This window comes from Polyodon spathula, chromosome 14 (assembly GCF_017654505.1).
Source record: "Polyodon spathula isolate WHYD16114869_AA chromosome 14, ASM1765450v1, whole genome shotgun sequence".
In the NCBI taxonomy this organism is placed as follows: domain Eukaryota; kingdom Metazoa; phylum Chordata; class Actinopteri; order Acipenseriformes; family Polyodontidae; genus Polyodon; species Polyodon spathula.
The window spans coordinates 13,615,265-13,632,378 of NC_054547.1; the positions used below are offsets into that span (position 1 = coordinate 13,615,265).

The 17,114-nt window shown below is 35.6% G+C and overlaps 1 protein-coding gene across 1 annotated transcript in view; it reads right to left on the bottom strand.

The window, feature by feature from the left end:
- Window positions 1–17,114, bottom strand: part of LOC121326461 (parafibromin) — a 117,544-nt gene that overhangs the window by 83,750 nt on the left and 16,680 nt on the right. The window contains exons 7-9 of the mRNA XM_041269735.1: window positions 16,040–16,256; window positions 7,136–7,234; window positions 1,359–1,437 (exon numbers count right to left, since the gene is read on the bottom strand). Coding sequence (XP_041125669.1) covers window positions 1,359–1,437; window positions 7,136–7,234; window positions 16,040–16,256 — 395 coding nt within the window. The remainder of the gene's footprint in view (window positions 1–1,358; window positions 1,438–7,135; window positions 7,235–16,039; window positions 16,257–17,114) is intronic.

Consider the following 17,114-nt stretch of genomic DNA (forward strand, 5'->3'; position numbering starts at 1 on the left):
AAAAGAAACTAGATAAACGACTATCACCCCTTAATGATCCAAACTTAAATTTTTCCAAACCGGCTCAGATCTCAATTAGATTGGATTAACAGGGTTCTACTGTACACTTGCAAACGGGGGCTTTTTGCTTACTGGCAACTTTCTGTTAATGACAACTTTTTGTGGGAACCGTGAGGTTGTTAAGCGGCATGTACTGTATATTGCAAAATGTTAAAAAGCACAAAATCTGAGAAAAAATATTAATAAACAAAGAAAACTTTTGTTAAAAAAAAAAAAAAAATTTGTGAATGTTACTCAAAATCAGGATTATAGCCCAGTGTTTATTTAGTCTGCATTTTTTTAGTCCTAGTCAATTTGATGAAAATACTCTGGAATTTTAGTATAGTCTGTCAATCTAAGTTGTTCTCTTACTCCAGTTGACTGAAACGGTCAGATGTTTTAATCAAGTTTTAGTCAACGGATGTTGTTTAAGTCAGTCTTAGTTTTCGTTGTTTGTTTTATTTAAATAAATAATTGATTGTACCAATGATTGTTAAAAAAAAAAAAAAAAACCTGCCTGTTTGTTTCTGACAACTGCGGCATGAACTGGGGAGAGCAAGAAAGCAAAGCTGTCATAGCGTTGTGGGGCGAAAATGAAATTCAGATTGCACTCTTAAGCGGAAACACAAAATAAATATATACACACCGAGGAACAGCAGCAGATCTGGCGAAAGATGTGTGCAACCCCCTCTCTGCACTTTTTGATTACAATTGGTCTGTTACACAATTGCGTTTTACATGTTATGAACAACATTTTTTAAAATAATTACAATTTAGATAGCGTACCTGTATAACAAATTATTATTACTAATTCCCGCCCCTAATTTACACTACAAAATCGAAAAACCATCCCCACAAAAAAAGTTGTCAAATCACAGATATCACAAAAAATATGTAAAATAGATCAACCCCATGCTCAAACTCACTAGCCTAACAGTTTCTCTCCAACCATCTAAACCAGACACAACAACAAATAAGAGATCAGGTTTCACCCACAGTAACTAATGTGGTTCCTAATGGTTCCTAATGTTTATTTTTACCCTCTGATGGCTGAGTTTACACCACTGGAACCAAAAAAAAAAAAAAAAAACCTAAGGACCTGCCACACACTCGACACATTACAATGGTGTTGTGTGATCAAGAGTCAGGAGCAGGAAGTACAATATCTTCATCTACCGTCAACATCAACAAAACTGAAACATTTGGAAGTGAAACACTTCTTTATTCCTCATTATCTTGAATTTAAAAAAAAATATGTAAGTCTTACATATATCATTGAATGTCATGTAATAAAAGAGAAACACAGGACTTCCTTTTACCTTCTTTCCCTTTGAATCTTTCCTGATCATATCTGTTGTAAGCAGCTGGCACTGGTTGTTTGTTTCTTAAGGAAGGATCCTAAAAAACAAAATGCAATTACATTTAAAAAAAAAAAAATGCTTCATGCACTGTGAGTCACCTACTACTGCTTCATTCAGACATTTCATGTATTCTATTTAAAGAGAGTAGCTATCAAGTTTATTAGATTCATTATCTTACTGTAGTACCACTGGCCCCTTTTTAGCGGATTTTATTTTTTTCTTATAGTTGTTTTAGAAATTCCCACTAAGGATGTGCCGTTATGATCCCCTCTAAGTAAATAAATAGAAAATCTGTCTACAAAAATCTACCCACCCACCTAGGACATTCTTGCTGGAACAGTTTGTAAACATGGTAATTAATAATAAATCGAAAAAGATACAAGATATAAAACAGATAAGACATTCAATATAACAAAAAAGGTACATGACCTTCATATTTAGGCTATTACAATTGTTTTTAGTTGGTCATATTTCCAAATATTCACATCTGACCTGCTAGTTTCATGCAGCTTTCCTCTATTCAGAAGCAGCCAAAAAGATGCTAATGCGTTCAGAAACTGGCACCTCTACTGAGACAAGATTAATGAGCCCAGGGTTTCAAGCCATAGCATGGCCTAGCATTCAGAGAGAAGTATGGCATCATACTCAATAAAATGAGCATCTATGAGCCTCATTAAAAATCAGCAGAGAAGTAAACTTCTCTGGACTTGACACTTCATAGCTCCAGTGACCTGTATGCAAAAGTTCTCCTTTCTCTTTGAAACAGGTTTCCTTGAAGACACGTTACATTGTTAAACATCTTAAACTCATGAAGCCTTGAGAGGTAGATTTAATCAATTTAGGGGGATGTGCAAAAGCAAATATTAAACAAATTATTATATTAAAATATTAAATATTATACACACATGTGGCAAAGTGCCTTCCCCTGTGTGTATTTTGTGTTGTGTGTTAATGTTGGTATACACCCATTGGTACACGGGATATAAACGGGTCTGTGTAACACTAGCGTTTAAAATGTATATTTGTATTTTTTCACCCACCTGTCCCTTTTATTAGGGTCAGTAGCCTGGCCAGGTTATAACTCAAATTCCCATAGTTCCTTGCTACTCCCTCTGTTCATCCTCTCCCCCCCCATTGGCTCATTCAGATATCCACTCCTTCAATCTCAGAGCTCCTTGGAAGCCAGTACCAGTATTAAAGCTGGCTGACTAGGCCAGGGGAAGACTCCCTTTTCTCGTGAGGAATCCATTTTACAAATAACAGTGTAACATAATTACAGTGTTAACTATTTTAGACAAATACTGGTGCATCCATGTACTCTTTTGATAATCTTGTACTTTGTCTAAACCGTTCTTTTTTGTTTACACTGTTACTTGTTTAAGTTTAGTTGCTGTTCAAGGTCTGTTTAGGGGTTGTTTTTGTTAGCGTGTTCAGTCTCCATTTTGTTCCCGATTCTCCTGATATTTTCCAAACGGCTGTTCACCACTCAACCTGGTACTACTCAACAGACTCACCATTTTCTACGATTGCTATTTTTTCATCAATCTTCATCAGTACAGGACTCTATTCGGGACTTCATTATTTGTTGGTGAGATTATTCCTTTTCTGTTTGCTGTTTTTTTTTCTACTTTCTCTACTTTGACACTTTGGTTCCTGTAATTTTGGTTTTGTTCTTTTGTTACTTTGGATTACATGTGCATTGCTTCACTGGACTGGTTAGGCCTAAATTTCATTTATCATCCTTTGCCATCAAGACTGTCTTTGTAATTGTATTCCCCATATTCATTCACCTATGTCTTTTTGGCCTGTCAATGTGTTGGTTTTGTATTGGTGTGGTGTTTGTGTGTGTGGGGGTTTATTGGAGGCCCATCGGTCACCCCATTCATTTCGCTTTAGTGTTAGTTTGTTTGGATGTTTGTTTAGTTCACGTTACTTTCTTACTCACCTGTACCTTCCACTAAATGTTCTCTGCAATAAGTTGTTGTCCTTATATTTCATTTATTACATTACAGTTTACAACAATAAACCGTTTGTTCATGAAATTGACACCTCTGACGTCTCTGCTTTTGCTGTCTGTCGCTCTTGCTGACTTAGTTAGTTATAGATATTGGGCCAGTAGTATCTCCTTAGGGAGGACAGTATCTCCTTAGGGAGGACTGCTTCTCAGTTGTGCAGAGTGATCGTTACAACTTCATGTGCAAGTAAAACGTAGTAATATGTGAGCACAGGGAATTGCACTTTATTAATTCAAAAATTACCTGAAAAAAATTAATTTCATGCAACCTACATTAAAATGCAGGGTGTGAAATAACCTGCGACACTAGCGACAATTGCCACAGTGCCCAAGCTGCTTGCCGCAATGCCTCTCAAATAAAAAAAATAAAAAAAACATATGGCAAAAGTTGCCTGTAAGCCTGTCTATCATTGCCGCCGGTGCCCCTCAGCACAACACAACTGATCTACAGCCCACTCACAAACTTGCTCAGCGTCAGCTGGCCCGTTCTGTCATAAATCAATTTAATTTTATCTAATCTCGTCCTGCGAGAAAACGACTCCTTATCAATGTATTACTGTTGCCATTCCTTTTAATGTGCACCTCCCACGAGAGAGGTACTGTATCATTGGTTAATGACAGGCAAACAGAGGGAGCTCAATATGACCAAGCTTCCAGTAATTTTCAATCACATGTGTTCACTGTGTGATTTTTTTCCATCTGTGAGCCAAGATGGCAACTCAAAAACATTTAAAAAGAAAGGAGGAAGAAGAGCTGTAATGTGGCAGCGAAGAGTTCTAGGATTGACCTAATGTTCAGGTAAAGGGTGCACAACAATTCATCCCAACAACAATAACATGAACTTAGTTGTTAAATACAGTACTGTAGAAAGGACAAGATTAGACAGAATTAAACTGTATTGTGACAGAACTGGCTTAATTACAATACTTTAAAATGCAGCGGTGCAATACACATTCTAACTCCTTTCATGTCTTCAGTGTATATACATTGTTAATTTATATAGACATTTCAATGACCGTTGCTGATTTTGTAATTCAGCGTTATTCCTCCAACACACCAACGCTAAAACTGAATGCACAATACGCAGATAATTATTTGTTTTGCTCAAATTCTTACCACAAAAAAAAAAAAAAACTGAGCAAGTAGTTATGATATGGTTCAAGTAGCTGCACCCTGCATTACGAAACAAGTAGGAGAGACAACATAATAGTAAACGAAACACAACCTTGAGAAGTGCATCGATTTCTGTTTGTTTATTTTTGTGTAATACATTCTCGCTACCTTATGTAGTTCTGCTTTTTAACTAGTAAAACGCGTGCTTTCACAAAAGGGGTTAGAATATGTATGCTAAAAAACAGCATACCTGAATAAAGTGTCCAGCAATGCAACAATTTTGCAACTGTAAGTTTCAAGAACTGTGAAACTATACAAAGTCTCTCAAATGTAAACAAATAACATTAGGTACATCCAGCTGTTGTGATGCAGAGCACTCTCCATTGCCTGAGGGTGCTTCTATTTCGAGTCCCCCCATGCCAAGTTGTTTGTACAGGTTACAGCGGTTAGCAAGATACAGTTGCTGTGCAGACCGAACAATTATTAACATCATTAAAGTCCAGTCATGGGTAAATCTTCAGCCAGTTTTCCTGAAAATCTATCTTTAACTTTCCCTTCACTGCCATCGCTTATTTGTGCTTTTGCATCACTAAGGCAGTATTTTTTCACACAGAGCATGGAGTTCACAATTTCCATGAATTCGAACCAGTGCCATGTAGTAATAATAATAATAATAATAATAATAATAATAATAATAATAATAAATAATAATATTCTCTGTGAAAATAATTCTATTTTTAAACATTCGGTTCACCAGCGGACAACATGTTACATGAAATCCAGTTGAACTTGTTTACCGTAAATTACGAAACACATGGCATAGAGGGTTTTAAAACCGCTTAATTACAGGACACAGACAAGCGCTATATTTAGCTCTTGTTAACAGGCTGACGAGTTTAGTAAATACACCCTGAAAATGTATTTTTTTGCCCAATTACGCCGAGTAGTTTATGCTTTTAAACTGGATTTTTCATACCATTTTAATTTTTACAATGGAAAAGTGAACTATATTTTATTTCTGTAACAATTAGTGTGTGAATCCCTCAAAAACACTGATTTGTGTTTGCTTGAATTGACATTACAACAACATAATAGGCTTTCTGTATTTCTATTTTGTTGTTTTATGAATGAGTATGAAATTGCCTTGGTGCCCTTGGGTTAGATTTATGTTTTGCCTTTTTGCCCCCTAGAACTGCCTTGGTGCCTCTGAATTTTCACACACAAAGGCAACTTTGCCTTGCCCTTCATGACCTGAACTTCATGCCCTGAAAACTGGTCTAAATTTAGCAAGCCTCATTTTTGGCAGGCGTGGATAACCTACAGAGAAAAGGCATCACTGCCAAGCAACTATACAAAAAACAATTCTAAGTCACTAGGCAGGGATCCAACTGTTTGGATTCTCCCAAACTGAACGATACCGACAAAGGATAAAACAGAATCAAAACCAAAACCTTAATGTTTGTTCAGATGTCTAGGGTTGTTTTCTTTTTAGGCTTGTTTATGAAAGGTTCTGGTGCTAGCAGGAATACACAAACACTCAGCCTGCATTCCCTAACTTCATTTCTTAGATACATTTTTTTAAAATAAAAAATTAAAAGCTGAATTTGGAAGTTTGAGTTATATATATATATAAAAAAAAAAAAAAGATTCTGTCGTGTCTGTTAAATTACTGTGTTGACCTTTGCTAAACTAACTAAAACAGCCACATGTAAAAATACTGAACGACAATAAAGGTGTTAGTGTTAGTTCAGTTCCTGGACCATTTAAAACTAATTAGTGAACTGGGGGTGTTTAATTGTAACTTCAGGAAGACCATGCTTACTAAGCACCTGGATTCAAAGAGACGTTGTAGCCTTGCTGCAAATATGTGAAAGATGCTTAGATGCTTCTGGTAGCAGGTCAGTTTATTTTTTCAACTAGTGGACAGAATGGTATGAAGGCCACAATTGTTCCACAACTTTAACAATTTCTCAGATCCTCTAAACCTTAGGACAGACAGGGTACTGACAGAGAATATTTTCTAAAGAAATGTTAAACTATGTTTATTAATAATAATAATTTTTATATAGCGCCTTTTCATAGTGGCCCACTATCACAAAGCGCTTTACAAGATACGAGACTAGGGAGTGTGAACTGTGCTTCAGCTGCGGAGTCACTTACAACAACGTCTCACCCGAAAGACGGAGCACAAGGAGGTTAAGTGACTTGCTCAGGGTCACACAATGAGTCAGTGGCTGAAGTGGGATTTAAACCAGGGACCTCCTTCACCACAATTGAAAAAGCTGTTCTCTAGTTAAAAAAATAAGAGATACTCTGAAAAAATATGTACAGGCACCTCCACGATATCACCTATGCACTCCCAGTTGGAAATAATTACTTGCCAGTCTCGGGTAGCGACATGCATGATCTTATTAATTAGAAAGGATTAGGCCTTGAAACACGTGCACTGCTCGTTTTAATGATTTGTCTGTATTATGACACATTATGAAATTAATATGTAATGCACAACTGGTACTGTGTAATGCATCACCATCTAAGTGTACCGAGTACACCTGTCTAACCTCAGTGGTAGAAAACTGGAAGCTGCATTTAAGATTAATGTTCTCACCGCCTGGGTTGCATTCTGTGTTGGTCTCTGTTCAGGGGCACGTCCCTCTTCTCTGGCTTTCACAGACTGGAGAATTGCAAAAATGTTCTTGGCAAAGTTCTGCAATTAAAGAAAATGAGTAATTGCTTCAGTATTTAATATATTCCTGACATGCAGTATGCAAGGAAAATTAAACATCAGACTATAATTAACTCATTACAGTATATTGAGGGGAAAGAGAGGGGAAGTTACCTGTAAAATTCTGAGAATGAAGGTAGAATTAAAAAAATTCAAAATTCACATCATTATCATTTTAGGAAAGACTAGTTTGTTCTTCAGATCAGACCTTGACCGTTCAGGTGCTGTTGTATCGGTAGTACCCATCGCTCAAAAGAAAATACAAAATTTATTACAGAACTAAGTGCTTCATAAAAAAAATTTCCTGCTAGCAAATAATAAAAACAAGAGTTGTTTTTGTTATTTTTTTTTTAAGTATGTCTAATTCTAATATCAGAAAGAGAATTTTTAAAAACATATTGTACACTGATTTTTGTGAGGGAAAAAAAAAGAATTTAAAATACATTAAGTTGTGATTTATGTGCATGGGAAAAACTATTCTATTTCTATGGTAACCGGCAACCGGGTGGCTGATATGAAGGTTGCTGCCAGTGTCTTAGCTAGAGAAGTGTATGCAACATAAGGAAGAGCTTGGGAAGAACAGATGGGGTAGTGAAACACAAGTATAAAATACACACACAATTGGCGGTCCCTGAAAATACTTGCAGGAACACAAAATGTATTAGAATCTCTTGAAAATTAAGAAGAGTTAATACTTAAATAGCATGTGTAACAGAAGATACAAATGATTCAACACTTGAAGTGAACTCTGAAATTCAAACTTACCCGTCAAGAACAAAATTGAGTATATTTTGCAACTTATTTTGCAACTGTTGGCTTTGGCAGAAGCAAACAATATCCAATCACTCATGCTCAACTTAGTAGTTATAGACACCAATTACGAAGAAAAATGAATGCAAAAATTGTCTATTCCCCTGAGAAATTAAAGCATTTATTCTTTCGTGCTTGTTTTTCTTTTTTAAATGGAACCCTATTAAAACAGCTTCTTCTCCGTGCAATTCAATAAGCTATTCTATATTACCCACTACTCACAGTTGATTAAAGTACTAAAACAGAAGATTCAATAAAACTACAAGATGAGAAACTACATACAATAGCAGATATAAAGTGCTGGCATTAATGATTAAGCTTTTTACAGAACAAAGACAGTTAGTATCTGCTACTATAGAACAATTCTGCCATCTAGTGAAAGAAAACAAATATTACCTGAAAAAGCTAAAAGGAAAAATGCTACCATTAGGCAAAAACCCCAACAAAACGTGTATTGAATACACCAACAGACTCTTTCTTTTAACACTAACACACTACAATAAAAAACAAATGTTAATTTAGTACTTCATAAACTAACTAGTGCAATGGCATGTGTATAAAACAATTAAATATTCTGTTTATACTATCGCAGCATCCGTCTATAACAGAAATATCGTATGTCATGTTTATACCATGAATGCACACATCAATAAAAACATACTGTAGCCTCTATATGTATGTCTGGTATAGTTGCATTGAATGTTGGTTTTTAATCCACGCCCACTACAGCGCTTTAGTGCCAGCATAGCTCTTCACATAGGCAGTTAAGACAGGTCCATGCTGTCTCTGAACTACCTTGCGAGGTGGTTCAGAGCCATCATTAAAATATGTTGGCTCTCAACTGCTTTAGGCAATTCACACAGCCCAACATGCAGCTGCAATGGTGGCTTTGAGCAGTAATAACTTGTCTGTGTGAGCAGGGCTCAGGTTAAATGATTATTAACACTAAATTTGAATTAGCAACTTTTTTTTCTCTCAACATAAAACACTGATGGATTACTATGAAGATCTACTGAGATGGGCCATTTATATTAGGAAATGAAGTGCTTTCAGAGTTTGACTGGCCAATAACCTTTCTTTTGGTGTGAATCTACTTCTGGGACAGAACTTCTCCATTCAGCAACTCGAACGCAGAATCTTAGTAGGGGTAAGAATACACACTGATGCCACTTATCTTATGCAGATCAAAATCAGCCTGTAAAAGCTAGATCTGTGACATTTGCATTGAACACTCATTAAATAAAATTCCTCGATCATAGAGATAGGGGGCGTTTTAGTCAGAGATTCTTGCAGATCTGCACATCTGAGCATTTGTAAAGGCCAGCCGAATGTCATCTCAAGCAGCTCAAGCAAGCTGGCCTAACAGATCTTTCTTCAGCAGGTGATTAATTGCATTTATCTTTTCTGCAAATGAAAAAGCAACTCGGGTTATGTTTACTAACATAGCACACACGTGACAAATACAAATTGTGTAGCAAGCTAGTCGTTTTGCTAGCTGCTTCAGGTGATGTCAAGAACACTGCAGCCGAAACCAGCAAGCACAGCTTGCTCGAGGAAACTAAAAATCTACCACTGAGATCTGATAGTCCGTAATTTTTATTAGGGCTGAGGAGTCTCAGTTTGAACAGTTTGATCTCTGGCTGGTAACTATGGAAACAAACATGACTGAGTTCAAATCGCTTTTAGATCCAGGTGGCTTAACCCTTTAGGTACACAAAGAACAGAGCGGTTGTTTAAACGGTTTCTTCTGAAAATACATTAGAGTGACTCAAGCAACACTTCCTCATGATACACCCGGTTATATGCACCTCATTGCATAAAAAGTTAAAAAAAAATATATTTGTCCCTTAAAAGGGTTAAGAAAACCTTACGTGCAAGTGCCTTCTGTAAATTATTAAAACAGGTGTGTATTTAATGTGTGCGTTAAACTTAAGATGCATCATTTCAATGGATTAATTAGTTAACGCTGTGCACATTTACTTTAAAACAGAGAAGAAAAACAAAAAATGGCTATCTTTTGTTACCTTGGTTTACTTATGTATATATAAAAAAAAACAATTCTATTATTCAAAACATTTATGAGTCCCTTACTGAATGTCTAACAGCTGGTTATTATAACTGAATTACGCAAGCAGTACACTAATCAACATGGAAAATAAATAACATGTAGTTATTATACTACAGCAAGCTGTGTTTCTTTAATTTAGAACAAATCCCCTGGCGTTGCAGAATGTCAGAATCTAACAGTTAAACTTCTAACTAAATTCCATTCCAATTTATGTAAAATGTGCTTTCCCTAACACTGCAATTTATGTTGACAGCTGTCAAAAGAATACTTGCTTTGCACATTTCAGTAACCTTCCTAAAACAAATGCCATCAATACCAGAGCACATGAAACATGCTAAGAAGAAACTTCAAAAAGGGTATTAATGCAAGAAGGTGGAAAATAAATCAGCAAGGTCACTGTTTAATCCCCGATGACTGAATTCCGCAGCGCATTTAGTCTTATTAGAGGTTCGAGAAACGGTAAGAGTCAAAACTACATTTCCATACCATTTTATAAAAGCATTTCACTGCGCCAATAAAGTTCTTTAAAAACTATAGCCCTTGTATTTTGCCTGTAACCTCCAGCAGCAGCCCCTCCTTGGACATAATTGGAACCCTTCATCACAATGGAACGTGTCTCATGGCAAGTCAGCCTCAACCTACATTTGTCAGTTTGTGGTTTTGTGTTGAAAATGCCAAGCACTCCCTCCTCCAGAGGAACCCTGCTATAAAAACCCAGAGCGGGAGTATTCACATGCTCCGATTCCCCAGTTGCGGTAGGGAAAGTTACTGCTGGACTGTTCTACAGTTGGGGTGTACTACACAGAGGGCCCTAGTCAAAGGGACAGGCCCTGCAGTGGTGACTACAACCTCCTGTATTATTTTTGTTTAATTCTGATAATAAACAAAAATAATAACAAAAATAACAAAATAATCTTTATTTAAACTGGCTGTGTCAGTGCATTATTGTTTACCGCAAAATAAAGCAAGCCTTTGGTCTCCTGCCACCCTCCAACTTTCTATGAGACTCACGCAGCAACCTGCTTGGGACAAAGCAGCCAAACCAGAAATACTGCACGGTGAGGTTTACTGTGGACACAATCCTAAAGCCTGTTTCTCTTAGTATGTATTCGCAGCTGGATCAGTGAAGCAAACAACCCACTACTGCATATGGCTCCTAACCTAACATCTTGAACCTTTATTGGAGTGGCTTAAATCATACAAAGCTAAATGTCTCAGAAAACTGTATAGCACAATTTTAACAAAATAAAAAAGGTTTGTGCTTTAAAGTGTGGAAATCAGCTTTAAACTGAAACATACTGAACACCTAGGAAATTAAGTTTCAAACATCTGAAAAGATGACAAAACGCTACACAATATTTCTGTTTAACAAGTTTAAAGAACTGCATTCAAGGAGCACTTATGCGTTTAACACACTTTTATGAAAACTGGGGAAAACATGAATTGGAAATTTCCTGTGCAAATCTGTTATTTAATTAAGTGATGCTCCAGTCCACAACCAATGTTCAATTAGCATAATTTGAACATATGCTTATCAGTCTCTATAAGTAAGGAACACTTTGATTAATAGGAATCTGAGCAAACAGATTGTTCTCAGAAGAATCTAGTTAAATATTGGACACAAAAACTAGTGAGTACAATACCAGACAACTGTTGAATATGAAGCAATTTCCTTAAGTGGCCACTGCTGCTTCATCTCATTGTGGCCGTTCTGAACACCATCAACAGGAATGAACAGCTAGTACGTAGTTAACTGACTGGTAAATTTATATTTTTTTCACCAACAGAACTATTTTGTCATTTGCTTCTTGTGTACATGTTTTAATTGCATAGGCAAAATACATATAGCTTAAAATATATGCATAAACATATATTTGCTTGTTTACTTGCAAACATTTGTACTACTGCAGCAAGACAGGATTTATGGTTCTAACTGGTTAATGGTTCATAAAAGCAGACAAAATCAATAGCAGCTTTCAATCTATGAGAACAGCACAAGACAGCTGTGCTACTTGTGTCCAGACAAATCAGTTTCACATACAGGTCAAAATGTACTATAGTGCTAAACAGAGTGAAGTTTACATATAATTTTTAACAAAGTTAAAAGAAAGCCAGTTATCTCCAACAGCGATAAAGCTGTGTTGCCCTAGTATCTGGGATAAAAAGACATATCCTTATTAGGAGTGCATATCTTTGCGTTCACAACGACACGTTACACATACCACGATACATCGGTTGCGACGCGATACGTATCAAGATACCAAAAATAAAACACATAAAGAACAGTGTCTTTGTTATTGTGAACTTGCAAAATAAATTCTAATGTAAACAAGTACAAGAAATTATAAAATGTGGTATCTACTGGTGAAATACTCCAACTAGCTTAATATAGCTTTAGAACAAAGTAAACATGTATAGGTGTGGACATTTAACAAAACAAAGCTAGCCTTCATTTTGTTTAACATTTCTAATCGATTCATTTCTCTAGGCTCATATATGCAACTTGCATGTGACCACTGGAGCTTTGCGTGGGGTCAGGAAAACATGATGTCAGAGTAAGAAACACTGCACAGCCATGTTTGATGGGGATAGTTTGTTTACAATTTTGAGGAGAGATGCTTAAAATAATTGTCATGCTAAAACCGTATATACAAATGTAAATTAATTAAAAATAAAACGGGTCAATTAAATAAAATTAAGGTAAACTGTTTTGTTAAACTTCCACACCTATAAATATTCACTTTGAAGATATTCCACTATTTAAAATTTCCATTGCATACAACATCCTTCACGGTTTCCAGCAGTGGAATCAAAATAAAATAAATATGCAGTTTAAAGCGGCAGTGAACAACCACATTAAAAATTTACAAAAATAAATGTCCCCAATAGTTTAGCTTTTATGTACTTTACTTTATAAAAAGTGTTGACAGTCCAGTTTGTTTACATTCTTCAGTGTTATCAGTAGGAACAATGCATAAGCCCCTTTACATTAAGATATGCATTGTTCACATAAGGTTTAATCGGTCAAAAAGGCTGTAGAAAAGAACAGGAATGTCAGTCCCTGATGACAACCACACCCAAACAGCATTACAGCAAGCTGAAACACCGCATATATAAAGCTAGAATTAGAGATGAGTTAACTGCATTTCTTTACAACCGAAAGTAATCTCCTAATGCGCCTAAAGGTTAAACTAATATGTTTATAAGTGGTCTCAAAAAAAAAAAATACAAATAAAAAATACAAATATTATATCAATCATGCAATTTAGACTGCAATTAATTGTTGGTTAAAAGACCAACAACTAATTACACTGTGTGATGGTCTGTTTTCTTTTTCATACAGAAATATTGTTTAATATTAATTGTCTCAATGTCACAACTAATCGGATGTTGTGGCAGGATATAATTTGATAAATGCTGAATTACTGTTTACCATACTTTTAGTTGTACTATGAGTTGCATATAAATTTGAATAAACACACGTCGTAATGGAATAATAATTACAGAAAATAACTAATTACCTTATTAATAAAAATTCAACAAAGTGAGTGCGAGAGAATGCGCCTCTGTACACTTCTAAACATAGAAAGCCTGTCATCAACATTCTGAGTGAGAGGCCTACACTCTCAGCAAAATTAAAAGTGTAGTTCAGCAGGTAATAGATTCCAATGGGACTGCTTGAGGGTACCCAGGTAATATCTGACCCTGGAAATAAAGTACATCTTACTCCGGCTGCACTTTATCTTTCAATAAACTGTATAACCTACATTACTGTTTTTTTTGTTTGTTTTGCTTTTTTTTTTTTAAGTCACCTTATATTCATATTGTTTTCTACCGATATGGCTGACAGCATACTGGTTTAAACCAATCCTTTAGAGCAGGGATATGCAACCTTGGCTCTTCCAATCCATTCCACTGCAGGACTTTGTTCCAACCAGACATTTAATTAACCTCCAACAGGGTCAATTAAAAAAATTAAAGGTCTGGTGGGAACAAAGTCCTGCTCTGGAATGGATTGGAAGAGCCAAGCTTGCCTACCCCTGCTTTAGAGGCTGGACCGGTAAATCTGCAAGGCTGGAAGTTAATCTATATTTGGTAGCATTTTGCTAACCTAAACTCAATTTATTACTAATATTTTTTTTAATAGAACATTTTTCTGATACCTTACGCTGCAGTTTATATGACCGACCCTGAGCAAATAGTAGTATTAATTATTATTATTTTTTTTTTATTTTTTTTTTTTTTAAACACTTACATTATTAGTAATCTTTCATAAAATGGGAAACCATCGCGAGTAGAGCTTCCTGAGGACTGAGGTTTGAACCGCCCTATGTAGTCACACAGGAGGCCCACAGTGCAAATTGTATTGGACAGTTGAGTACAAACACCTACAGTACTACATAAAAATGAGGACACAATTTAAAAGTAGGTATGAAGTTTATTTTATAGACCAAAAGTAAAATTAAATAACTGCTAAAAACATTATGATTTTATAAGAGAACAGGCATTTGACCCAACAGGATATTATGCTTATCAGTGTCTATTAGGTCAACCAGTTAAGCCTCAAAATAGTAATCGATTAATTGGGCACACAAAATACAATCACTAGTGTAAACATCAACGATTGTACCACCCACAAACATTTCGCTCCATTCCTCTCCCCCCGATGTGATTATTTTAATATCGTTGCAGTTAAGTAAAAGCTTGTGAATGTGAAGGGTAATTACGCCTTGGTAGTGTCAAAACAAAAAAAAAACAAAACAAAAAAAAAAAAAAAAACACAATATTCACAAGAAGCCTAAACATATTACAGGGATGTCACTAAAATATTTATTATAAACAGATTACAGTACTTTGGAATGCAATCTATATAAACTAGACAAGTTCATGAAAAACATTTTTTTATTCATCGAAAGCATCACGCATGGTATCTTGTTAATACTGTACCACCTAACCTTCACTATCTGTGAAGCACACAATGCGGAACATTTACAGAGCTAACTAATGTCACTGTAATAAAACAAACCCGGCATTTGGTTTTATTTGGTTGATACCCCTTATTATGTTATTAATTAATTAATTGCTTCAAAATTGTATAGCATTTAAAAATCCAGTGAAAAGGCAGGGTGCGAGCTGACATTTATGAACAAACCAGTTGCATTAATCTTTTAAATGTAGTGGTACCGTGATGGAATTAGCTTTTACTTTCAAAACAGCTTGGTTGTGAGTGTAACATTATAAATTTATAAGGTCATGCAATGCAGGAATCAATGATAATGTAGCACACTTTTTTTTTTTAAATTGCTGTCTTTATAGGTGTGAATGATTTGTTAGTTACTGAAATCTCAGTCAAAAGTATAATTTCATACCACTTAATTAGCACCGATGGTTAACCGTATTGATGGCATATCAAATGCTTAGAAGAGAGATATGGTTGCATTCTTGTAGAACTTAAGGATAAAACAAAATGCATTTTGATAAGGAATTGCATTAGTTCCACTACTTAGTTAAGCACAAAGTGGTTTCAATAAGTACTTTCTGATTTAAATAATTCACGGTCAGACATTTCACAAATCAGCAAAACACACAACCTGGCATTCGGCTGGCTTCACAGACACCAATTAGCATTTATCTTTTGAATGCCTTACCTAAAGTAACTCCACTGTACTGACAGTGCTGATTGGGGTGCAAAGAGACAATTTAATTGAACAGAGTCATAGTAAAAGATCTGACAACACCAAAATAAATGTATTGAACTCTGCGATCATACTAAAACCATGCTCAGCATTGCAATCTATTGGTTACAGCAAAGGCAAAGGATTCTGAGTTCAAAATCCCAACTAGGGATGGACAGTTAACATTACTCCCAGCTCCTCTTTAATGAATCGGAAATGTTCTCTCTGAATTACCTTTCCACTGCTTTGTAAAATAGTTGTCCTCGTTCGCCATACTCTCTCCCTGCTGACAATGTCTCGAGTCGTGTCCACCTCGGCATCCACAAAACTTCTCTGTTTCAGTGCAGTAATGTCATCGTCCAAGTCAGTTTTGATTGTTGACCTTTTCTTGGCCATAATCTTGGCTTTGATGGCAGCAATCTTTTCAACAGACATGGCTTCTGACAAAGATCTTTTAAAAACAAAGATTAAAAAAAATAATAATAATTTGATTCTGTAACAGGGAGTGTAAAAAAATCAAAAGACCACACATTTCCAGAGACATCCCCTGCTGTGAAAATGCATATTTCAATTTGGAAATTAATATTGATTAATATTTTACAGTCAAGTTTTTTTTTTAGCAAAAATACATTTTTTGGGAATTACGATTTAATTAAGACTCAACAGCCAGTGATTAATTGTCCTTTAGTTGCCAACGGAAGAGTGATTTCACCCATCATGCACTTGTTATTCTGTACTGGTTTGCAGTTACAAACATTAAAAAGCAAGTTGTGCCATCTGTGGGCAAAACAAAAGAACAGGCTTCTTCTAAAAGAAAACATTTACCATGACATTAGCGTGTTTTTTTAACCACATAATTTGGATGTAACCTTTTGTATTGTTATTACTCTAACTAGCTCATCACTTACAAAAGAGTTAATAGGAATTATTGGACTCAATGTAAGTTTTTGTCACTATAGAAGATTTAAGACTTACTTGACACAGTTTTAAAAAATAATTGATATTATACCATAAAGTTTGGAATTAACTCAGGGGTGCAAATCTGTTGCAATGGCACCAGATTCAGGACATGTTTAATATTTTTAAATGTACTTTATTCCTTAGCAATCTTACATGATGATCGTTCTCCCCACTGGGTCTGGACGACACATATGAGCCACCCACACTCCTCCACATATACAGAAGAGAAGGTTTGTGTCTTGTGTGAAGTTGCGAGGGGGGCTTGATTAAGGTGGGGTTTGATGGTTTAGCACCAGTAGGCTCTCTGGTATATAAGTGAAATGAACTACAATCTCTAAAAGTTGTGTTT